The sequence below is a fragment of the Somniosus microcephalus genome, chromosome 18 (genome assembly GCF_052327205.1).
Source record: "Somniosus microcephalus isolate GS21.2 chromosome 18, FLI_Smic_1.0, whole genome shotgun sequence".
Classification (NCBI taxonomy): domain Eukaryota; kingdom Metazoa; phylum Chordata; class Chondrichthyes; order Squaliformes; family Somniosidae; genus Somniosus; species Somniosus microcephalus.
In genome coordinates this window covers 60,304,291-60,329,829 of record NC_141004.1, presented here as the reverse complement: position 1 = coordinate 60,329,829, position 25,539 = coordinate 60,304,291, and the positions used below count along the sequence as shown (strand labels likewise).

The following is a 25,539-nucleotide window of genomic DNA, read 5'->3' as shown; positions in this document are numbered from 1 at the left end:
GGCTGAAGATTGTAAGTATTTCTAACATTTCCTCATACACTAACCTATTTACGGGGTGAGGGGTTGTAGTTTTGTACGGGAAACCCGAAAGTACAGGTTTCCCAGCTGTCTTGCAGATATTAACTTCAGGGCGTCTTTTCAATATTTTCTGCTGGTTCCTGCCCAACTCCCAGCCTGATTGACGAGATGGGTGCCTGTCTGGTGGGAAAGCCTGTGGCACAAGGCCGCAGCCGAGGAGCAGACAGCAGGTAGGGAGAGAGGGAGAGCTCGTGATCAGTCGGGGGGGTGGGGGAGAGATCACGGGGAGGGGGGAAGTCAGCGATTGTGGAGCTGGAAGCAGATTAGCTCGTTAGGCCAGGAGGAAACACTCCTGCTCCTAGTGACCCACAAGCAGTGGTGTAAATGCACTTACCGTAAGGATCCTGTCCTTCTCGCCTCCTGTTACCTTCTGGGTTCCCGAGAAACCAGGCCAAAATGGGTTAAAAATAAAAAGCCTGTAAAAATGGAGGCATACAGTCTCCTTAAAAGCTTTTACTGACCGACCTGATCCGTCCCGCCTCCTTTAAAACAGGTTGGGGTCGTGTTTGAAATATTTCAAGTTTTAACTTCTCACCCAACCCAAACTTTCTTTGGGGTTAAAATTACCCTCATGACTTAGTGTCGTAGCCTGTATCTGTACCAGTTCCAGGGCTTGGAGTTGTCTCTTATGCTTTGGCACCTAGAACAAACAGCGCTCAAACTGCAGCGTGACCAGAGCATTATACAGCTTCAGCACAACAGCCTTTAAACTGAAATATAAACAGAAAATGCTGGAAATACTCAGCAGTGGAACCTCTAAACTGATTTGGCAATACTAGCAAAGGATTGTTTACTTTGCAAAGACTAGTGTTGAGTCTCCTAAGCTCCTGGATCTCTTTCAATCTCTTCTTCGTCAAGTTTGACGCCATTTTATCCCCAAATTTTTCTTTCACTATGTAACAACTTGCAAACATCTGTTTTGAGTCCTAATTTTGTTGAGTTCCTTGGCTACTTTAGACTTGACTGCTCCTCTCTGACTAACTTGCCATATATTTCTGAATCCAATTTGTTTCTGTACATTGGAAACAGTAGGGAATCCAGCACCAATTCCTGGGGCACACCATTACGTACCTCTCCCCTGTCTCTCAATGTTCCAACCCAATGCCCTCTGCTTTCTTTTTCAGCCAATTCCTAATCCACCTCCCAAATTTTACCTAAAATTTCATGTAAAACCAAAGGCTTTCTAGAAGTCCAGGTATAAGGTATTTCAAGCTTTCCAATATCCAACTAGGATGTCACTTCCTCAAAAAAAAAAATCAAAAGATTGGTCAGGCAGCATCGCCCTCTTTCTGAAAATGTTGGCTGTCACTTACTAGCTACTTTTCACATAGGCAATTCTCAAAATTTGTTCCTAATGATCAGTTCCATTATTTTGCTATTTATTAATGCATGAAACAGGTGTTTGTAATATCCAGGTTTGTTCTGGTACCCCTATGTGTAGAAAATCCACTTTATTCTAATTCGGAGAGACATCTTTATTCACACATTCCCTCACGACCTCTCAGCACTTTTGATTCCATCCTTAGTCTCGCTTCACACCATTAGGTTTAGAACAGTCAACCCTCAGGCCATTTGGTGCCTCAATCAATTAAGTGTAGTTGTAGAGTCTCCTATGGTGGGTGGTGTGCTACTAGTGTCTCTTCTGGTGAATACCTTGAAAGTAATCTTTTTACAATGTTAACTATTTTCAGTCATTTTTGACCTCATTTAATCTCAATTCTTCTTTATTATAGTGAGATATATCACTTATGCTTGCTTCTACAGCAAGACTCATTTCTAGTTCCTTCTTAAGTTCCTTATTCTTCTCAGTGGGTTCCCCTCACCTTTCTCCCTACAGACTTTTTAAATTTATTTTTCCTACTTCATATTTTAATGAGAGTCTGTCCGAGAGTGAAGCATACTGCCCACAGTCTTAGCAAGGAAACATACACCAGCATCTATAGCTCTGCATCGTGAATTGTGGACTGGGAAATAAAGAAGCAAAGGACTTCAGCAAAAACATTCATATGCAGACTGAGTTGTAACCGGGTACTGGTTGTTGTAATTTACAACAAAACTAGTTTCTGAAGGGTTAAAGTACCACTTTGAGGCGGTGGAAGTTGAAAACGAGCAGGAAGATTACTTTGAAGCAGTAAAGATAAATTTGCATCTAGAATATGTTTAAGCACCGGCCAGCGTGGAACTGTGTAATACAGGCCAGGAAGCTCCCAGGTTTAACCTGTGGTCAATGCTGAATTAACTCATCTCAGTCAAGCAGTGATGGAGTGTTAAAATTGGTCTGTGCGTTCCTGGGTTGGGGAAGTCAGACAGATTTTCCCACTCTGGATCTCTATTGAGTGACTCCTGTTGGAAAGCGTGCATGTAGACATCAAGTGAGGACAGAATCAGGCTCAATGTGATACTGTACCCACTTACCCTCCATGTTCAAACAGTCTACTGGTAACCGCACGCTAGGCTCACCAATGGAGAACCAAAGGTGGAGGACAGCCAGCACCTGCGAGGCTGTACTCAGCATGAGCCAGTGTCCCTCAGGAGGAGCGGGGGGGGGGGGGGGGTGGGGGGAGAAACTGAAGTTGAGCGCAATTTACACCTTTGGCAAATTTTTAGTCAAGTTTCTTTCTCTAGATCATTTTACCTGGAATTTGAGAACTCCAGATCCCACAGAGACAATAGCTACAAAATTCTATGCACTAAAAACTGAAAAAGCCTGCAATACAAACTGCAGGTTTTTATAAAAACAGGCAGATTCTACAAATTTAGATAAAATGACACAGGCACAAAATACACAAATGTAGCCCATTTTATTGGTAACTCAATGCATTTTTAACATATGTAGAAAATACTTCAATCAGAAGACAAGCTACTTTGGAAACCAAAGACAATATAACAGTGAATTACAAGATAAAACAGTTTCATCACAATGGACCCCTTTTCCCAGTTTAAAGTTAGTATTATGAACTTCTTTTTAAATAACTATAATCTCTTTATCTTTTGTTAAATTTATTATTTTACAATAACCTCTACAGTTTAACTGCCAGACTACCATAGAAAAATCAATAATTTCTATGAGCTGCCTACACATTACATGTGATAATCACATAGCTATATCAAAAAGTAAGAAACCGCAGTTCATACAAGAACTAGAGTAGCAAATAACATTATACAAACCAGTCAAATAACCTATTATAGCAATATCAATGATACAAGCCAAGTATGCTACTAACAATTGTTGCATTCGCTACAATCATACTATTAAAAAAACACTAAAGTTCACCCACATATGATTAGCATTAGTAAATGCAGACACATACAGCAAAATAATGAGAACATGCTCCAGCCAACAGTAAATAATGACACACCCATATGTAACCATATATAAGTCAACCCTATAAATATATACTGTTTATATAGATTTTAAAGAGACAGTGCTTTTGCAGCCCTACACAGGTTATGTTAAACAAAAATCCTGGAAAATTTTGTTTGAATCAGTGCAGCAACCTTCAATCCCACGAAATGCTCAGTTTCGCTTAAATCAAAGTTGTTGTAACGATTTTAAAAAATAAAAATCAACGATTGGCTGCATAATTAGCTTGAAGTTATTCATGATTAATCTCGGTCTAAATTCCAATCCCTGCCTCCTCCCCTCCAAAAATTAAAGCAAGCAAGCAAGCTGCAGTTATATTCAAAGGTGGCTATGACAAGGTTCATTAGGTGTTGCTTAGATCCCATGTCAATCATTTTAAATACAACCAGTGTGGGCCTCTGACTATCTCTTTAAATGTACATTTTAGATACTAAATGACTTACACAGGATACAGATGGTTTCCTTACAAAAACATTGACAAAAAATTTGTTACAAAGTAGTACGTAAAGGTGCGAGGACACTGGAAAGTTTACCTACAGGTCTGTTTGACCTGCATTTATGGTCAAAACCAGTGTTATTCCTTGGGCAAATGTTTTCATAAATAAAACTAAACTTCCAAAATTTCGCATTTTGCTCCTTCCCACAAGAAAATCCCACAGAAATTTACCATCAAGGGCATCCCACAGCAGGTTTGGACACAAGAATCCAGAACTGGGCAGAAATCTAACATGGCGAGAGTCTCCAATGACTGCACTTGATAATAAGCGACAGTAGAAATTCCACCTTTCATTAGTACTTCCCTGTGCTGCTAACTGGGGGCGCTCCATGGAACCGGAGCATCCTAGTTTGTGGACAGGATAAAAAGACAATGTGCATCCCAATCTGCAGCAAGTGCATTTCCCAATAAAAGGACATGGAGCAGTAATTGACAAAAATTACAAAGTGCTTGGCCGTAGTTTTTAAGACTAGTTTTTTTTTTATGAAGCTCACGTGTATGAATGTTAGTTTTTTAAAAAAACTGTCCCATTTTACAAGGCCAAGAATGATCAAAAATGCACTTCACTGCACCAATAAAATACAGATACGAAACAGCAGGACTATGAAACGCCACATCATGACAGCACTTTGCACAGTATTGGTAGAGGTAAAAGTGAACATTTGGCTCAACAGAAATCCAATAGTGTCACAAGATGTCAAGATATTTTCTCTGGATTCCAGATGCTGCACCATCCGGGGGGGGGGGGGGGCGAGGGGAGACAGTAGGTTTGAGATTGGGCACAATGTATCCGACATGAACCAGTAAAAATTAGCCTCTGTAAAATATTTCTGTTTCAAGTTTGAATTACCAGATTTTTGAGCACCAGTTTCCACCGACCTCCCCCACCCCCCCCATAAGTCTAAGTGAACCACATTAAACTACTCAATGCGCTAAAATTTTGCTGTGCAGATTTTGCTGGGCTTTGGAGCTCTCCCCACTCCTGCTGAAGGTGTGTGCAAGCCATACTGAGGCCAAATACAAAACAGGATTCACACGTATATTGTGCTCAGCTCAGAGAGAACAATATTATTTTTTAAACTAATTATTCTACCCTCATACCTCGGTTTGCTTTACACAAACCTGGCTTGTGATGACTAGAAAGCACATGTCTCAATATTCTAGATATCTGAAAAGGTCCAGAAGGTGGAGCACTCGGTATAAAATGCTGTAGAAATAGTTACCTGGTACAGAAGCATTGGTGGAATGTTCGTTTCATGTTAGAAATTTAATCTTTTTTAAAAAAACATCTGAACCAGCAGGCTCATGTATTTCTGTAAACCCTCACATTTCTACCAGTTTATCATTTTATAAAGCTGGTACTGCACGTAATAAATTCTAATGTAGATCTGTGCTCTCCAAATGTATACATAGGACTAAAGCCTTTCCTGCAGAAACACCCACAAAACACCACCTCCCGCTAAACCTTGAAACAAGATAGGTTTTGCAACACCAGAGGTATTCGACATCGGCATTTTTCTGAAAGCCATGTCTCTGGGAGATTGCCAAGCACACATCAACTCTTTGCAACCTTATGAAGCCAGGGCATGAAATAAGAGAGTAAGGAGGAAAACAAAAAAAAACAAATGGCTTTCGTAAACACTTTCAACAGCAGATAGGGGAAGTAGTGTGCGTAGTACTTTCCTTTCAAATGCAGAGTGCAGCACTGAGCAGCAAACAAGAATGTTTAGCCTGTTGGAATGAATAGCAGGATTTTTTTTTTAAAGTTGAAAATAATGATTAGCAAATACTTGCATATCTGTTAAGCAATACCACTTATTCCATGCCCTGTAAATGAGGCAGAATAAATAGGCTTTTCTTTGGTGTGATGAACATGTGCTTTACAGGCAGTTTGCCTGTGTGAAGCCAAAATCTGGGCAGTTGCCTTCAAAGGGTTTACTCAGAACAGCATCCTACTGCCACAAGGAATGTTAGCATCCATAAACTATTGAAAAATAAACTTAAAAAATTACACATCTAGAAGAACCACAACCACCTAAAGCTAATTGCACATAATTTTCCTTGTCCGAAAACTCATTAAACAAACCAAAATACTGCACTATCCTCACACAAGTACGATATGCTCAGCCATACCATTGTAACTTAGTAATAAAGGTAAAAATCAAAAAGCAACTGAAGTTCAGAAGACAGTACGTGGATACATGCACTTTCACATTCTAAGTAGCTTGCTGCATTAAAAGGAGCATGGTTATATGTGCCAAATGAAAAGAAACTAAAAACTTCAAAAGAGAAACAAGAATACGGTTTCAAATTCCATCTCCCTTTCTTAAACTAAAACGAACTTCAATTAAAATACTCAACTGACTTTTTTGTTTTTTTAAAAAGACCAACTTAAATGATTTTAAAATCAGTTTCAACAGTACAACACCCTTTCCTGTGCTACTCTCCCATCACTTTGTTTTGTACTCCCGAGAGGCCTTCCATGCACACACAAGTCCAATGATCTAACTGTAACAAGTTGGGATTTTCTAAAGCACAGTGTAAAAGTATTAATTCAACGTACTATGTAAAAATCTGTTAAGGCACTAACTAGGGGAAAGAACTCATCAAATAAACCCCCACAACATTCACACCTGTGCAAAAACTGAGTCAAAGAATTACTCCCGTTCAGAACACACAGATGATGCCTGTTCTGCAACCACTTCTTTTCAAACACAATTACTTTTTCATCAGTGCTACAACATTTAATTAAGTTCCAAAATGTATCTAACGACATTGCATGTACATTCCAACATGTTCCAACTTAATTTCTCTTAAAATGACAGGTACGTAAAAAAAAATCCCTCTGGGTGATCAAGGAACTAAAACTTGAGTTACTAAAAATACAGAATTCAAGTATCATAATTTACATATTCCATCAAAGACTGTTGTTGCTAATTCCATTGGAAGCTCTGAGTCACATGTCTTGCTTCTGCAGCTCTGATGCTAAAGCTATATTAGTTTCTAGAATTAATCTAACTAGACCTTTACATACATAGGATATTATAGCAGTAATACCACCGTCTCTTCCACAAGCATAACTGACCCAACAACTCACTGCCACAGGCACTAGTGATTGAAGGTCTTTAAACAGTGAGCTGCTGAGCAACACACTTTCAATCCTGTGTGACACGCCAAGGGAACTAATAAGTTGGGCAGGGGAGGGGCCAAAATGGCTCTGGAACACAATGTTGGGCATGGTTCAACACAAACTTAGTGTGTGTGCATACATATAGTTATTTTCAGTTATGCAAATCAGCACTGCTGATGCCCAAATGGCTGCTACACAGCATATAAGGGTTCCAGCAGTGATGTAGGTGCCAGAATACACCACTGCAACGCCAGTGTTCAGAGTAATGGCACAGTATGTGCTGTACAATTAAAATACACACCCATTCTCCGCAGAATTAAAGCATGAGCAACTTTGAATAACTTACTCAATTTTTCGTAATTCAGCTGTGACCCCTTTTTTTTTTTAATCCTACACCCTTCCAACTTCAAGGCAAGTTTCCTGAATTAATTTAAGTGAGCTGTACATCCAAAATAAGTCACAGAGCGCAACAGCTCTTGATCAACCATGATGAGGATACAGGCAAGTGAAGTTTACAGAAGCAACTGGTTAAAAATAGGTTCACTGAAACAGTGATTAAACGGCTCTTAAGCCTGCAGCTTTAAATAAAGCTCACTAATCCTGTATGGACGGCAGCTCCATCAGCATATCACAGCTGACTGAAATGTTCAAAGGAATCATTTCTTACAAGAGCAAGTCGATGTTTTCGATTCCCATTTTCACACTTAATTACACATTGTACTGCTCAGAAACCAATACTTTTAAGAAATCCAGATTAATACAAAATTAATGTTACTGACAACATTCTAAAAATGCGACATTTCAAACTATTTTATACACCATTCAAAAAAAATTACATTTTTCTTTTTAATTTTGAAGCCCTCACAAATGTTCCAAAACATCTTAAAACAGTGATATGCTTGAAGATGTCCATTAATGAGTTATGCAAGTCAGGATTAGTTCAGGCTTCCACGTGCCAACCAAGCCAACCAGGACATCCATTACTCACCATTTTATTATGTAATAGGCCTAGAAAAAAATGCATTCTTTGAACTTCCCAAGCAATAGTATTAACACTTTCAGCAGCATAAACCCATTTCAAGTAGCAGGTTCATCAGTGTGTTCAGGCAAAGAGCTGGCAAAAGTAAAGCAACAGTACGTTTAAAACAAACAGCAATTCTGTTGGTTCTGAAAATTATTCCCAAATCATTGTAAAATATATTTAAAATGTGGTCTATTTCCAATACCCTTTTAGAAAAAAAAGGGTTAAAAACCAAGTCTCCTCGCTGCTGGATGCTCTGTAGACATGTGACCGAGTTCAGAAGCAAAACATGACACCACAGAAGAGTCCTGTCTAATGGAACGAAGCGCACTCCTCCTTCATACAAAACTGGATTAGTCTAGATCTCATACAGTAGCACAGCACATCTGCAAATAAGAGAGCTACAGGTAAGAATACTGATTTATTTTAGTGGGACTGAGTGGATAGCCAGCATAAAGAGTAGGAGCCCTGGAAGCATTAATGTATGACTGGGTGGCGAACGGATGCTGGTACTGGCTGGGAGCAACGCTGGCAGATGGCAGAAGGCTAGGGCCCATACTGACTGGCACCTGTTGGAGAAGACTGGTTGGATGAGCTGCGTACGTGGCTTGTTGCATGGCATGTCTGGAGGAGCTTTGTTGGTTCAGAAGATGAGCCATGGAACTGGAGGTTGCCAAGGCAGCAGCAGTTGGTGTGTAGGTATACATGTGGGGCTGTCCTGAAAGGTGCGTAGAAGCCGACACTGTCAGGTGGGGGTGAACCCCCGGATGTGTTGGACTGTTATGCTGGAAAGAGTAGGGAGCCTGAGCAAGGGTGGGTGTCACATACGCCTGTTGCCTGCGGGGAGCAGGATTCACACTCCGCTCTTGAGACAGAGATTGTTGGGCCTAAAAAGAAATTAAAAAATCAGTAATTGACTATAACTATTTTAAAGCTGCATTCTTCCATTTAAACATGTTATACCTCTGATCTAAAGTGGCCTTCTGAAAAAGTAGAAGTAAAAATAGACAGTGTGTGTCACCGGAATACATCAACATTATTTTTTTTTAATTCCAGTCGGTAGTGTCAACATCTAATTAACCTGAAAATTGAGTAACACAGGTCATTTAGTATTGAAGTTCTGACAATATTTTTTACAGGCTTGACTTCAGTGGCCAGGATTTTGTGTTTATTCACTGCCAGTCTACCTTTTTGCAGCCGTGCATTTTAATGGGTGGAAAATTACAGGCTGGGGAGCTGCAGAAAAACCACACCCGTTGTCTCCAAATCCTATATTCTTAATATATATATAGCCTTTAATATAGGAAAAAGGTTTCAATCAGTGGATTTTCTAAAGCACCATTATGCCAGATTGTTTCTGTAATGGAACTGATTGGAAGCATCTCTCTGAAATATTGGGTATTTCTGTCAGCAAGCCGGCCACCTAGTAATAAAGCTATACTATTGTCTAATGTAGCAAAAATAAACTGAAAACATTTGGAATTGGGCTCATTTTATAATATCCAATGTAACTGGAGAGAAGGTAAAATACTTTCCACTGCCTTTATAAAATGGAGTACAATTACCTTTCCAACCTACACATGACTCCCAGTCCCATATTACATAGTTGACTCTTAATGTCCACTTAGCTGTAAAAACAATCGTGAGAAGGCCCAGTATCACTTACCCAGGGTAACTAGGAATGGAAAATAAATGTGGCCTTGCCAGTGTCTAAGAAGTGATACAAGTCTCCTCCACTGGACTTTACCATTTTACAAAGTATTATAAAGTATTAAAAAAAATGTTTTAAATTCATTTATGGGATGTGGACGTACCGACCAGCATTAATTGCCTCTCTCTAACTGCCCTCGAGAAGGTGGTGGTGAGCTGCCTTCTTGAGTAAGTGACATTTCAGAGGGCAGTTAAGAGTCAATGACATTGCGGTGGGTCTGGAGTCACAGAGGCCTAAACCGGGTAAGGACGGCAGATTTCCTTCCCTAAAGGAACAGATGGGTTTTTACAACAATCCGGTAGTTTCATGGTCACCATTACTGATTCTAGTTTTTATTCCAGATTTTTTTTTTTTTTTTTTTTTTTTTTTTTTTTTTAATTCCCCAGCTGCCTTGGTGGGATTTGAACTCCGTCTCCGGATTATTAGTCCAGGTCTCTGGATTACTAACCCAGTAACATAAATCACTATGCTACCGTACCCCTTCTACAGCATAGAAATAGGCCATTCGGCACAACAGGTCCATGCCGGTGTTTATGCTCCACACAAGCCTCCTCCCAACTCTCTTCATCTAACTCCATCAACATATCCTTCTATTCCTTTCTCCCTCATGTGCTTATATAAGCTTCCCCTTGAATGCATCTCTGCTATTCACCTCAACTCCTCCTTGTGGTAGCGAGTTCTAAATTCTAATCACTCTCTGGGTCAAGAAGTTTCATTAGTGATTATCTTGTATTTATAGCCCCTAGTTCTGGTCTCACCTGCAAGTGGAAACATCTTCTCTGCGTCTACCCCATCAAACCCTTTCATAACATTGAAGACCACCACGTCAGCCCTCAGCTTTCTCTTTTCTAGAGGAAAGAGCCCCAAGCCTGTTCAAGCTTTGCTGATTGCTATAACCTCTCAGTTCTGGCATCATTCCAGGAAATCTCTTCTGCACCTTCTCCAATGCCTCTATATCCTTTTTATATGGAGACCAGAACGGCTCACAATCCTCAAAGTGTGGTCTAACCAAGATTCTATACAAGTTTAACATAATTTCTCTGCTTTTCAATTCTATCCCTCTAGAAATGAACCCCAGTGCTTTGTTTGCTTTTTTACGGCCTTATTAACCTGGGTCACTACTTTGTGATCTGTGTATCTGTACCCCCCCAGATCCCTCTGCTCCTCTATTCAAGTTAGACACTTATTTTCCAATGAGTTTGTGGCCTCCTTATTCTTCCTCCCAAAATGTACCACCTCACAATTATCTATATTGAAGTTCATTTGCCAATTACATGCCCATTCTGCAAGTTTATTACAGGAAACTCTCTTTTTATCCGGCACCAACAGGACCGGCGTGGTGCCGGTTGATCAAAAAGTCCAGATTACAGAGAGGTATATTTACCAAGGTAAGAGAGCCCCGTACACGGCCACTGGTGCAGGAGTCCCGGTTACACGGCCACAGATCCAGGAGTCCCTGTTGCACGGCCACAGGTGCAGGAACCCCGGTTACACGGCCACAGATCCAGGAGTCCCTGTTGCACGGCCACAGGTGCAGGAACCCCGGTTACACGGCCACAGATCCAGGAGTCCCTGTTGCACGGCCACAGGTGCAGGAACCCCGGTTACACGGCCACAGATCCAGGAGTCCCTGTTGCACGGCCACAGGTGCAGGAACCCCGGTTACACGGCCACAGATCCAGGAGTCCCTGTTGCACGGCCACAGGTGCAGGAACCCCGGTTACACGGCCACAGATCCAGGAGTCCCTGTTGCACGGCCACAGGTGCAGGAACCCCGGTTACACAGCCACAGATCCAGGGACCCCGGTTACATGGCCACTAACATATAGTAAAACTTACCTGAACCTACTCCTGAATTTTGCCGGTTAAGAGAGTTTCCTATAATGTCTTTCTGTATTTTGTTGCAGACCTCCTCTGTACAGGAAACTTTCGATTTACCGGCACCTAAATAACCGGAAATCTTGGTTAACCGGCAAAATTCAGGAGTAGGTTTTACTTCATTTGTATTTGCCTTCCTCCATCTGTGCTGTGCAAGGGTGTGGCTGCAGCTGTTGCTAAGCTACAGAGACGCTTGAAACTTGAGGCCATTGTTCTACAGTTGTTGCTAAGCAACAGGGTTTGTTGCTTTATACGGAGCTGTCAGCTCTCCCTATCTTTTACTATAGCGTTCGGTTATCCGGAATTTTTGATGAACCGGCACGTCGGTCCCGTCCGTGCCGGATAAAAAAAAGTTTCCTGTATTAACTACACCTCCCAATTTGGTGTCATCCGCAAATTTTGAAATTGTACTTCCGATTCCCGAGTCTAAATCGTTTATGTAAATAGTGAACAGTGGTCTCAGCACTGATCCTTGTGAAACACCACTTCCCACCATCTGCCAATCGGTGTAACTACTTTAAATTCCTACTTGGTTTTCTATTTTGTAGCCAGCTTGCTCTCCATTCTGATACTTGTCCCCGGACTCCACAGGTTCTGGCCTTAGTCATGAGTCTACTATTATCAAAGGCCTTTTGGAAATCCAAATATGGGGTAGAGTTTCTGCTTTGGACATAAATTGCACTAGTTTTGAAATCAGTTTTTCCCCCCCTCAAGTTTCCACTCAAACTCATTTGCATATTGCCATGCACCAGTGCAAATCGAGCAGCATTTTAGAACGTAACTTTTTTTTAAAAATTTGCTTTAAAAAAATATTCCCCTTGATACAGTTTGATTAATACAGCTGAAAATGGGTTTATCACAAAAAAAGCATTTTAATCAGTTTCTAGTCCACCACCTGTGAATAAACCAATTTTAAATAACTGAAAATGACTAAAAAATACACAGAACCTTTACTAGTTATATTGGGGTACAATAGTCAGTTTTATTAAATTTAAAAAAAATTAATTCAAAAGCTTTTAAACCGTGCCTATTGGTGTCGTGCTCAAAAGAAGCAGCTTAATTTTTAGAGCCTCCTCAAAGGCCCGCAAGTGGGCGCAATGGTGTCACTATGGCAATTAATTTGATCTGAGGGTGGGGCCAGCTTCTAGCACAATGTGTTTTAAATTAACGCAAAAAGATGGCGGAAGCGCGAGTTGCGCTGAACGTAGTTTGCGTTTAAAATTCCACGATCTTTTGCGCTGGTTTCGCTGATTTCAGACAAATTGCACTGAAAAAAACCAGTGGAGCCTAGTGGAAACTCCAGGCAATTACGTCCACTGCATTACCCTGATCTATCCTTTCTGTTACTTCTTCAAAGAATTTTGTATGGTTGGCCAAGCATGACCTTCCCTTCTGAAATCTGTGCTGGCTACTCTATTATATTCAGTTTCTAAGATGTTTTTCTATTACATTTTTGAGTAAGGATTCCATTATTTTCCTCCCACTGTTAAGGTAACTGGTCTGTAGTTCCCTGGTCCACAACGCAGCCTGTGTCGGAGCAGTGAATGACTGACCGCATCTTCAGGATTTCCGCGTTTAGATTCTCATGCGCTAAATCCTGAAGTTGCGGTCAGTTTCAGAGGGGTAATGACGACGAACGCTGACAGTTTGCCGTCAGTACCCACCGCAAAATCCTTTTTGATCTCTTCTTCTAAAGTCATGTCACCATGTTAGTTTCCCTGGTAAATACCGAGGCAAAGAAATTATTTAATATTTCTGCCATTTCGCGGTCATTACCTGTGAGTTTATCATGTGTATCCCTTAGTGGCCCTATCCTTATTCTGATTTTTCTTTTGTTATTTGTGTTTGTAGAGTACGTCACTATTTCTTTTTATATTCCTTGATAATTTAATTTAATCTCTTAGTTTCTCTTTTCCTTCCTAATTTTTTTTTGGACTTCTTTCCTAACTTTTTCATATTCCCTTTTGTCATCCTCTCCTTTATTGTCTATATATGTACTTCGTGTATACCTTTTTCTGTAGCAATTTTGCTCTTATTTCTTTATTCATCCATGGCGTGTCATTACTGGCTAGTTTGTTCTTGCTTTTTAGTGGGATATATTTCTCCTGGACTCAACTGATCACCGTTTTAAATGTTTCCCCACTGCTGTTCTATTTCTCCGTCAGTAAAATTTTCTAGTTTATTTTCCCTAGTTCCAAACTTTTTCCAGTTTATTTTCCCCAGTTCCATTCTCACGCCCTTAAAATCAGCTTTATTCTAATTTATTACTTTGCTCTTTGTCCTACTTATTTTAGAAATGTTTATTTTATTTCAAATTCATGCAAGTGATCATGGTGGACATGTTTCTTATGAGAAATATATCCCACTAAAAAGCATGTTCCTTATTGCATCTTTTTAAATGGATCATGGCAAAAAATGTCAGGAAACATCTTGAAGTATATGTCTGCTGGCCATTTTTTTTTTATAAACTGCTTCTCCTCCAAATAAAAATATGTATTGCCCTACAAGCCTTTGCGATCTCTGCACTCCCCCAATTCTGGCCTCTTGCCCATCACCGATTTTAATCACTCCACCATTGGCGGCTGTGCTTTCAGCTGCCTTGGCCCCAAGCTCTGGAATTCCCTCCCGAAACCTCTCCCCTCCTTGAAGATGCTTCTTAAAACCTCGCTGTTTGACCAAGCTTCTGGTCATCTGTCCTGATGTAGCTTGTTGTCAAAAATATTTTTATTAATCTCCTTCTTGTTAAGCGCCTTGGGTCATTTTAAATGAGCTATATAAATGCTAAGAAACTGGAAATGTTGCATACCTGACTGAGGTTCAGAGGCTGCCGTTGACGGTACATGTTTGGTGTGGTTGAGCTCGAAGTCTGCCCACTCATAGGCATGCCTGTTTTAGCCTTATAAACATTCGAAAAAAAGCCTAAAGGGCACAGGAAATACAGAAGTGAGTACATAAATCACTACTGAAAACACATGCCATGCTTCAATTCCCTTCAATGAGGGCAGCAAAAATTCAGGCCAGCACAGGAGAGAAATGGGGAACAAACTTCCAACAAGAGTAATTCCACACAAACTAATTTATCTGGACCCCAATAAACCAAATCCAAAGCACCCAATGGGTTTCCTTTTTGTAAGGATGGGTTTCCTATCGCGAGTACTTTTCCACCAAATGGATACAGTTGAATCCCATCGTTGCTTCAGAACAGCTCATTTTCAGATCTTTTTCTGTTGAAATTCAGGAGCAATTTTTCCCCCAATGGCAATTAATATCTTTGTAGTGTGGACAGGTTAAAAGGAACCTAAAGGACGGATTGGGGAAGAGGGAATTAAATATAATGGTCCAGTGCTGCTATTGCATAGGTACTCCGTTTCAGTACATTAGTACAACCAGAGAAGTTTACACATATCTCAATAAGCTTTGAACACTAAACAAGTGTGGAGGCCTGCACGTCATGGGTTACTGCAGTAATTACTTTCAACTAAAAAATAGGTGGCGGTTACTTCAACAGCATCAGCAGTTGAGACCATGGGGCGAATTTGCCAGCCCTGGGGAGGCGGGTCTGCAGGGAAAATGGCAGAATCTGGGGGCGGGTACCCAACCCAACCCGCCCCCGTGCCATCTTCCCAGGAGGCGGGTACCCAACCCGCGCCGGGTCCCATCTCCTGGAGGCGGGAAGGGGATTACAGCCACTTAACATAGAAACATAGAAGATAGGATCAGGAGTAGGCCAGTCGGCCCCTCGAGCCTACTCCGCCATTCAATGCGATCATGGCTGATCATCCAAACTCAGTACCCTGTCCCTGCCTTCTCCCCATATCCCTTTAGCCTTAAGAAATATATCCAACTCCTTCTTGAATATATTTAATGAATTGGCCTCTACTGCCTTCTGTGGTAGAGAATTCCACAGGTTCACCACTCTCTGGGTGAAGAAATTCCTCCTCATTTCTGTCCTAAATGGCCTACCCCTTATCCTTAGACTGTGACCCCTGGTTCTGGACTCCCCGACCATCGGGAACATCCTTCCTGCATCTAGTCTGTCCAGTCCTGTCAGAATTTTATAAGTTTCAATGAGATCCCCTCTCAGTCTTCTAAACTCCAGCGAGTATAAGCCCAATCGGCCCAATCTCTCCTCATACGTCATTCCTGCCATCCCAGGTATCCGCCTGGTGAATCTTCGTTGCCTCCCTCCATGGCAAGAACATCCTTCCTCAGATAAGGTGACCAAAACTGCACACAATACTCTAGGGGTGGTCTCACCAAGGCCCTGTACAACTGCAGCAAGACATCCTTGTTCCTGTACTCAAACCCTCTCGCTACAAAGGCCAACATACCATTTGCCTTCTTAACCGCCTGCTGCATCTGCATGCTTACCTTCAGCGACTGGTGCACAAGGACACACAGGTCTCGTTGCACTTCCCCTTCTCCCAATTTATTGCCATTCAGATAATAATCTGCCTTCCTGTTTTTGACACCAAAGTGGATAACCTCGCATTTATCCACATTATACTGCATCTGCCATGCTTCTGCCCAATCACCCAACCTGTCCAAATCATACTGGAGTTTCTCAGCATCCTCCTCACAGCACACACGCCCACCCAGCTTTGTCTCGTCTGCAAACTTGGAGAGATTACATCTAGTTCCCTTGTCGAGATCATTAATATATATTGTGAATAGCTGGGGTCCAAGGACCGATCCCTGCGGTACCCCACTAGTCACTGCCTGCCACTCGGAAAAAGACCCGTTTATTCCAACTCTTTGCTTTCTGTCTGCCAACTAGTTCTCTATCCAAGTCAATACCTTGCCCCCAATCCCATGTGCCTTAACTTTACACGCTAATCTCTTATGCGGGACCTTATCGAAAGCCTTTTGAAAGTCCAAATACACATCCACTGGATCTCCCTTATCTATTCTACCAGTTACATCCTCAAAAAATTCCAGTAGATTAGTCAAGCATGATTTACCTTTTGTAAATCCATGTTGACTTTGTCCGATCCTGTCACTGTTTTCCAAGTGCTCTGCTATTACATCTTTTATAATGGACTCTAGCATTTTCCCCACTACTGATGTCAGTCTACCGGTCTGTAATTCCCCGTTTTCTCTCTACCACCTTTTTTAAATAATTAAGAACATAAATAAGAAGTAGGAGCAGGCCATGCGGCCCCTCGGGCCTGCTCCGCCATTCAATAGGATCATGGCTGATCCGAATCTAGACTCACGTCCACTTCGCTGCCCTTTCCCCGTAACCCCTAATTCCCTTATCAGTTAGGAAACTGTCTATCTCCATTTTAAATGTATTTAATGTTGCAGCTTCCACAGCTCTCTGGGGTAGCAAATTCCATAGATTTACTACCCTCTGAGTGAAGAAGTTTCTCCTCATCTCAGTTTTGAAAGGGCAGCCCCTTATTCTAAGATTATGCCCCCTAGTTCTAGTCTCACCCATCAGTGGAAACCTCCTCACCGCATCCACCCGATCAAGCCCCCTCACAATCTTATATGTTTCGATAAGATCGCCTCTCATTCTTCTGAACTCCAATGAGTAGAGTCCCAACCTACTCAACCTTTCCTCATACGTCAACCCCCTCATCTCCGGAATCAACCGAGTGAACCTTCTCTGAACCGCCTCGAGAGCAAGTATATCTTTTCTTAAATATGGAAACCAAAACTGCACGCAGTATTCCAGGTGTGGCCTCACCAATACCCTGTATACTGAAGCAAGACTTCCCTGTTTTTATACTCCATCCCCCTTGCAATAAAAGCCAAGATTCCATTGGCCTTCCTGGTCACCTGCGGCACCTGCATACTAACTTTTTGTGTTTCATGCACCAGGACCCCCAGATCCCTTTGTACTGTAGCACTTTGCAGTTTCTCTCCATTTAGATAATAACTTGCTCTTTGATTTTTTCTGCCAAAGTGCATAACCTCACACTTTCCAACATTATATTGCATCTGCCAAATCTCTGCCCACTCACTTAGCCTGTCTATGTCCTTTTGCAGGTTTTTTATGTCCGCCTCACTCACTGCTTTCCCTCCCATCTTTGTATCGTCGGCAAACTTGGCTATGTTGCACTCGGTCCCTTCCTCCAAATCGTTAATATAGATTGTAAAGAGTTGGGGTCCCAGCACTGACCCCTGCGGACCACCACTGGTTACTGATTGCCAGCCCAAGAACGAACCATTTATCCCAACTCTGTGGGGTAACATTAGCTACCCTCCAATCCATGGGTACTGTTCCAGATTCCATCAAATGTTGGAAGATGATCAGAAATGCATTTACTATTTCTAGGGCCACTTCCTTAAGTACCCTAGGATGTAGATTATCAGGCCCTGGGGATTTATCGGCCTTCAATCCTGTCAATTTCCCCAATACCATTTCCCTACAAATACTGATTTCTTTCAGTTCCTCCCTTTCATCAGACCCTATGTTCCCCGACATCTCTGGGAGGTTATCTATGTCCTCCATTGTGAAGACAGAACCAATATATGTATTTAATTGGTCTGCCATTTCTTTGTTCCCCATTATAAATTCCCCTGATTCTGACTGCAAGGGACCCATGCTTGACTTCACTAATCTTTTTCTCTTCACATATCTATAACAGGTAGTTAACAGGCAGTTAAGAGGATTATCCCCATTTTTCCAAGAGGTGCGGGCTTCCCGACATCGGGAAACCTCGCCAGGGTCAGCGAGGGGAGCAGTGGGTCTGAGAGGGGTCCAAAAGTGCGCTGTGGAAGTGAGTGATCTGTGGAAGTGAGTGATGTGTGCAAGTGTGGAGAGGGAAGTATGTGAGGTGAGTGAAAAGTGTTCGAAAAAGTTTACTTACTTTTGTTTCTTTCTGCAGGCTTCAATCATTGGGGATCTGGAGGCTCCGGCATCTCCACGGCAGAGATGACAGAATGGCTGCTGCATTCTCCAATGCAACAGCCATCTGCTTTCTGCTCAGGAAATAGGTTTGGTGAGCCTTGAGTACAAGAACTCACCAAACAACAGAGAATGTCAGTGTTTGACAGCTTCTCAAAGCTGTCAAACGATGATAATTCATCTGTCAAAAATTGACAGATAGAACGTCAGTGTATGACGTTTCGTCACTGGCTTTCCCTTAATTGGCCTGCTAAGCTCGGTCAATCAAGGGAAAATAGCGTGGGTTGGCCAGACGTCGATGGAGGCGGGACTGAAACCTGACGAGCAGCAGAATTGGCAAAATCACCCCCCATATTTTTACGGGAGGGAGACAAAAAAAGTCAAGGGGAAGGGATGAAAAGAAAGGAATCGCAATTTGTATATTTAAAATTTTAAAAATTATAAATGGAAATACAGTCTGATTTGGATGTCCCTGGTGTGTCTCGGGTTGAAAAAGCTCATATGACAAAACCAGTTCTATATTCAATGACACACTTTGGATTTTCATCGATGCAGAGTAAGTTTTGAAGCAAAGATAAAATGATCTGACAAAGATTACTACAATTTTGAAATGTTGGAAGCACATTAGTACACAGACAATTACATTCCTACCTGACAAACTGTTGCTTTCTCCCATACTCTCACTGACTTGTGCCTTCAAAGGCTGTACGATGATGGTGCGAGATCCAGAAGTATGACAGGCATCCAATGTTCTTTTAGAGACTTCCTGTGTACTGCTGATGACGTGCGTTGCTCGAGGGCGTTCACATGGATAGGGACTGTTACTATTTGAGGAGTCAGATTCTAAAGAATCATGGACAGTGACATAACTGATGACATTTGATCTCTGTTTCACACCAGAGCTGAGGAGAAAAGGAAAAAAAAGTTGTTTAGGTTTTATGTAGATGTTGTTAAACCAGAGAGTCAATATTATGTACAATCAGGTCTTTAAAAAAAAAAAAAAATTTTAGTGCTGCATTAAATTCCTGACACTGAGGTAGTCAGGCTATCCCAATACTTCTACAATCTTAACTGCTAGAAATGGACGCTGGAACAGTAATACTTAATATATTTCCATTGGTTTGACCTCCATTTTCCTCAATACCCCTTATTTTGCCATCCTAATAATAAATTGTTTTGATAAGTCTTCCTGCACATAAAGAGTTCTATAGAAATGCACGGTGTTGTTGTTGACCAGAACAATCCCAATTTCAAAAGTTTGATCTGTGCTGGGTTAGCTAAAACACAAGCAAGATTCCTGTTCTTGATCACTATCCACGGAGTGGGTGTGGAAGTCAGGCAAGAACGACATCGAGCTCAACTATGATGCTTCTTTGCCTAAGATCAGGAGCTTGCCAACACTATGTCTAGGCTCATGAAGAATGGCTAACTGGTTGAAGTATCACAGGGTGGGTGCCACTTGTAGATCACACTCCAGCAGGGGTCACCACTTCAAGCTAGGGGAAAAGCTAAGAAACTCGACAAAAGTAGTTAAAAGTACCACTATCGGTCACTCACGTTACTGTCGAATCTTGGGAGATTTAAATTTGTCAACTCCAATATCATAAAACTTATTTTATTACTAATGTGAAGTATTTACATTTGCAGTGACATTTACAGAAAAACAACAAAGAATCTTTGTATTGGATTTGATTGCAGCCAGGATCCACAGGTAAAATACTAACAAGTCAACCTAAAGGCAGGTTCTAAGGTGAATGAACCATGTTCTGACAAACAACAGAGCACACTTACATGTGCTTAACCCGCCCCCCTTCCCTCCAAAATCAAGCGAGCTTTCTCTACATGGGTTGCACTTGGAAGTAGTGTGGGCAGTGTTCTAACTTGCTACAATAGGGTGACTGCTATCCATCTCCTGTAATTGTTCATGACTGTACAGAGATCCACCTACCTCCCAAGTTTCTGTTTAGTTTCTTCCTCCTCATCGGTGTCACTGCGGATGGTGATAACGCTGACAGCAGGACTGGGTGTGTCAGGAATCACAATGGTCTGTCGCTGATGATCAAGCGTTGTGCCGCAGTATGGGGAGGGTGCACTTGCAGGACTGTTCTGAACCACCATGTACGTTTGGGAGGGAGCGACATCCAACACAGGAACATTTCTGGTAGAGCATTAAGTAACAGTCAAATTTATTGTGGAAACCAGGGAAAAAAGATTTAAAGTTTAAAATTATCAGCTAAATTTGTTGCTCAAACCCCGTTCAAGAAAAGTCATTAACAAACTAGTTTCAATTTTACACAGAAGTATCATTTTGTAAGAGGCTACACTGAGCTCACTGTACATTGAGACTAAACATACCGTTAGTGCACTGCACCAAAAGTTAACAATGCAAGTCCATACATTCCTTTATACAGGAAACTTTCGATTAACCGGCACCTAAATAACCGGAAATCTCGGTTAACCGGCAAAATTCAGGAGTAGGTTCAGGTAACTTATTACTTTTTTTTACTCCATTTGTTGCTGTGCAAGGGTGTGGCTGCAGTTGTTGCTAAGCTACAGAGACGCTTGCAACTTGTGCCCATTGTTCTGAAGCTGTTGCTAAGCAACAGGGTTTGTTGCTTTATACGGAGCTCTCAGCTCCGTATCTTTTACTATAGCGTTCGGTTATCTGGAATTTTTGATGAACCGGCACGTCGGTCCCGTCCGTGCCGGATAAAATAAAAACTTTCCTGTACGTGGTCATTTGGTTGCAACTGGCTTTAAAATTAGTGTTGGCAATTCATCATGTCTAGAGTACGAGGCAAATTTCAGGGATTTTCCAATTGCTTTTGACAACATAACTGAAAAGGGACCATCTACAATAACTCACCATACATCTGCTGCACTTCATATAGAAAATGGTGAATACACAATGCATGCGCTTTAGATGTTATTTAACTCGAGGCTCATTATCTGCAGTTTCAAATTCAAATAGAGTATCAAATACCACTCCTTATAAAATAAACTATTTTGTTAAGAGTATTCTTTTTGTTTATTTCTTTCCTTTTCTGCTCTCCCCTTTTCTTGAAGAGGCTGACTCCTGCTGGGTAGTTCCACAGGTGCTGAGTGTCCACCAGAACTGGGTCTAAGCAGCCATTCTTCATGTGTGAGACTAGTTGGTGAGTGTTGGCAGACTGTTCAACCACAGCCAAACCTGAACCTGTCTTCACACATGCACTTACCAACAAAGGGCACTGGATAGTGGTAAGGAGCAAGAACCCTGGCTGATTTCTCCCTCCCTAATGCAGGGGCAGTGAGGCCAACTGGACTGTCCCTACTGCCCCCGCCCCTCCCCAGTGGACATCAGCCGACACAGCATAGACCAGAAATGGAACCAGTGACCTTCTGGTTTATATGGATCAGCTACATGCTGCCAACTCAACCACTGAGGAGCTGGGATTTTTTGTGCATGAATAGCCTACATATTAGAAATTAAAGACATGCATTGGCTTCATTTATATAATGTGCAAGTTTTCAGTGCAACATCTACCTGCAGATGGTACCTTTATCAATATTTTAACCATTTACTTTAGTATAAGCAGAGAAGGCAGAATATTTAACAAAGCAATCAGTCTGGAGATGTTGCACAAAAATTTATGACTTCAATTTCTAAATTGATTTACATTGAGTTTCCAAATTCTTACTTTTGCATACTTTCTAGATCTTTGATTTCTACTCAACTCTTTCAAAGCAGAATTTATTTTTGGTATAACTTTTAGGAAATATTTTAAGCTACCAAGTCCAATTGTTCCTACAAAGGCATTTTAAACATTTATTAAATTAGAAACGATTCCTTCACTGTCTCTAATTTTTTAAAAGTGCAAAATAAGTAATTGTTTATTCCACAGGAACAGTTTTATCCACTTCACTATCCACTAATTAATACTATGCAATAAAAATAACTTTCCAACCCACCACCTCTGCCTAAGAAAGTCGATATTCCGAGGAAATTTTTTTAAAGTTCCCCATAGCATATTAGAAGATTGAATGCATTCCTGAAACAGAACACTACACATCGTAAAACCGTGCAGCAGGAACATTCCTCGCATGCACAGAAAATGGATACTTGATCGTAATTTTTTAATTACTCAGCGTGTGTTTACTGTATGTGTACTTTTTGCCAGAAACTTACACCTTAATTAAGCTTTGCAAAAGAAACCACTTCCAGTACCTATGTCTTCACAGTGACCTACAAATTCTACCACATTTCCCCTGCAAACTGTTCTCCAAGAGTTTAATATAAATTCTGTCTTTCAAAATAATCTGTAGCCCACACTGTATTGAGATCTATTATTCTGCCCGCCTTGTGATTTAGGATTTAAATTCTGTTATACAATTAGACATAAGGATACTTCAGAATTTAGTAATTTGTATTGAAATGAGAATTTTATTTTTGGATTTTTCTTTAATGTATTGGCAAATTTTGCATGTTTGAATTGGTTTTTTTTGTTGCAACTGTTTTTTACCCACCACCCACCCCAAAGGTAATTAATGCTTGTTGGGACACATTTCCTCAGGTGTAGCTGCCCTCTGCACCTTCCTCCAATGGCCCTTGTTCATGTGTAAGTTTTGAAAGCAAGTGTTGGTGAGTTCATTGTTCTGGGGCATCACAGCTGACCTAGAACCTGTTTGCAACAAGAGGATCACTTGATCTTGATGTGGAGATCTTGGCTCATTTTCCCCTTCAGTGCCCAAATGCTGCAGTACTCCGACCAACCAGCCCCACTTCCCCCAGCTGAGCACCAGCCCCACTTCCCCCAGCTGAGCACCAGCCCCACTTCCCCCAGCTGAGCACCAGCCCCACTTCCCCCAGCTGAGCACCAGCCCCACTTCCCCCAGCTGAGCACCAGCCCCACTTCCCCCAGCTGAGCACCAGCCCCACTTCCCCCAGCTGAGCACCAGCCCCACTTCCCCCAGCTGAGCACAGAACAGAGATGCAAATTGCTCCTAAAGGTACGGACATGTTCTGGGCCTGGATCCATGGGTCCACGTGCTCCATTTTCATGCGAATCTGGACATTATTTGTCACTTGTTTTTCAACTGAGGATGTGGGGAGGGTAGTGAAGACAGACAGACATTATTAATAGATTGGGAGAAGGGGAAGTGCAACGAGACCTGGGTGTCCTTGTGCACCAGTCGCTGAAGGTAAGCATGCAGGTGCAGCAGGCGGTTATAAGAAGGCAAATGGTATGTTGGCCTCCGTAGCAAGGGGATTTGAGTACAGGAACAAGGATGTCTTGCTGCAGTTATACAGGGCCTTGGTGAGACCACATCTTGAGTATTGTGTGCAGTTTTGGTCGCCTTATCTGAGGAAGGATGTTCTTGCCATGGAAGGAGTTCAGCGAAGATTCACCAGGCTGATACCTGGCAGGAATGACGTATGAGGAGAGATTGGGTCGATTGGGCTTATACTCGGAGTTTAGAAGGAGAGGGGATCTCATTGAAACTTATAAAATTCTGACAGGACTGGACAGACTAGATGCAGGAAGGATGCTCCCGATGGTCGGGGAATACAGAACCAGGGGTCACAGTCTAAGGATAAGGGGTAGGCCATTTAGGACAGAAATGAGGAGGAATTTCTTCACCCAGAGAGTGGTGAACCTGTGGAGTTCTCTACCACAGAAGGCAGTAGAGTCCAATACATTAAATATATTCAAGAAGGAGTTGGATATATTTCTTAAGGCTAAAGGGATCAAGGGGTATGGGGAGAAAGCAGGAACTGGGTACTGAATTTGGATGATCAGCATTGAATGGCGGAGCAGGCTCGAGGGGCCGAATGGCCTACTCCTGCTCCTAGCTTCTATGTTTCTATGTTAAGCTCTATCTGGTACTTATCCATTATGTAGAAACACACTTGCAATCTAATGCAGAAAACCTAGCTGATACCTCCCTTCCATAACCCAGGTTTGCTGAGGCTAGCTCAGCACAAACTAGGGAACCAATCTGGAACCTTTCTGGTCTCTAGGGACCAATTCCACAAAAGGCAGTGTACTTTCTTAGTGCCAGGTATTATACCCGAAATGTAGTGTATCTGAACTCGGCCACTTTAAGCACATCAATTTGATACATGACTGGATTACACTTTTAACGTGCTACGTGCAGACATTTTACCTTGTGTTGTGAAACGGTTTGTTCCTTTTGGAGGAAGACCTGGGGTTTTGCTGCTGGCGGACCACATGGGCGACACCAACATTCAGGGGCTGTGCAGCTAAGGTCACATGACCAGCCAACAAAGATGGCTGCTGCACAATGGCATTATACTGGCCTCCATGGGAATGTGCATTTCTGAGGACAAAGAGGAAAATTAATTTAAGTGAAGTGAAAACAGCAAGCAGACATCCAACATTAAAGAAACAAAGGTAACTGAACTCGTTACCCAAAGCTTGGTCTGAGAGAGACAGGTGAAAATTACTAATAAAATCCTCTGACATGCTTTGTTGCGGTGTTTTTTTTTTTTTAAAAAGACGGTCATGACGCTTAAAAGGGACCCAATTAAGCTACAAGGTACTATTGCAAAACTCAGTAAGATACATGATTTTGCTCAACTTTAAGTTTTTATGCTATACTACGGACTGAACTGGAAAATATTTTAACTTCCCCAACCCAATACTCAACCTAAAATTATTAGTAGCGGGGATCTAAGAGGACGCTGATTAATTCTACAGCATACTCTGCAGTCTAAGTCTAGGAAAATCCACTCCAGGGTTGCCTCCGTTTTTATGAACTACAAACCAGAGTGCACCAGAATACAATTTCAAAATTTGTAGATGATAAAACTTGGAAGTATAGTGATAAACTTCAAGAAGGCAGACAGGCTGGTGGCATGGACGGACACGTGGCAGCTAAAATTTAACGCAGAAAAGTGCAAAGTGATGCATTTTGGTAGGAAGAACAAGGAGAGGCAATATAAACTAAAGGGGGTGCATGAACAGAGAGGCCTGGGGGTATATGTGCACAAATCGTTGAAGG

The 25,539-nt window shown here is 41.8% G+C and overlaps 1 protein-coding gene across 3 annotated transcripts in view; it reads right to left on the bottom strand.

Annotated features, from left to right (window-relative positions):
- Positions 1–2,860: 2,860 nt before the first annotated feature.
- The window catches only part of LOC147105315 (homeodomain-interacting protein kinase 1-like), a 113,086-nt gene continuing 90,407 nt past the window's right edge, over positions 2,861–25,539 (bottom strand). For all 3 annotated transcript variants that reach the window (XM_086011565.1, XM_086011566.1, XM_086011567.1), the window contains 5 exons: positions 24,682–24,855; positions 20,483–20,692; positions 19,186–19,436; positions 14,485–14,597; positions 2,861–8,976 (listed from right to left, as the gene is read on the bottom strand). In XM_086011565.1, the coding sequence (XP_085867691.1) occupies positions 8,491–8,976; positions 14,485–14,597; positions 19,186–19,436; positions 20,483–20,692; positions 24,682–24,855 (1,234 nt within the window). In that variant the 3' untranslated portion in view covers positions 2,861–8,490. The remainder of the gene's footprint in view (positions 8,977–14,484; positions 14,598–19,185; positions 19,437–20,482; positions 20,693–24,681; positions 24,856–25,539) is intronic.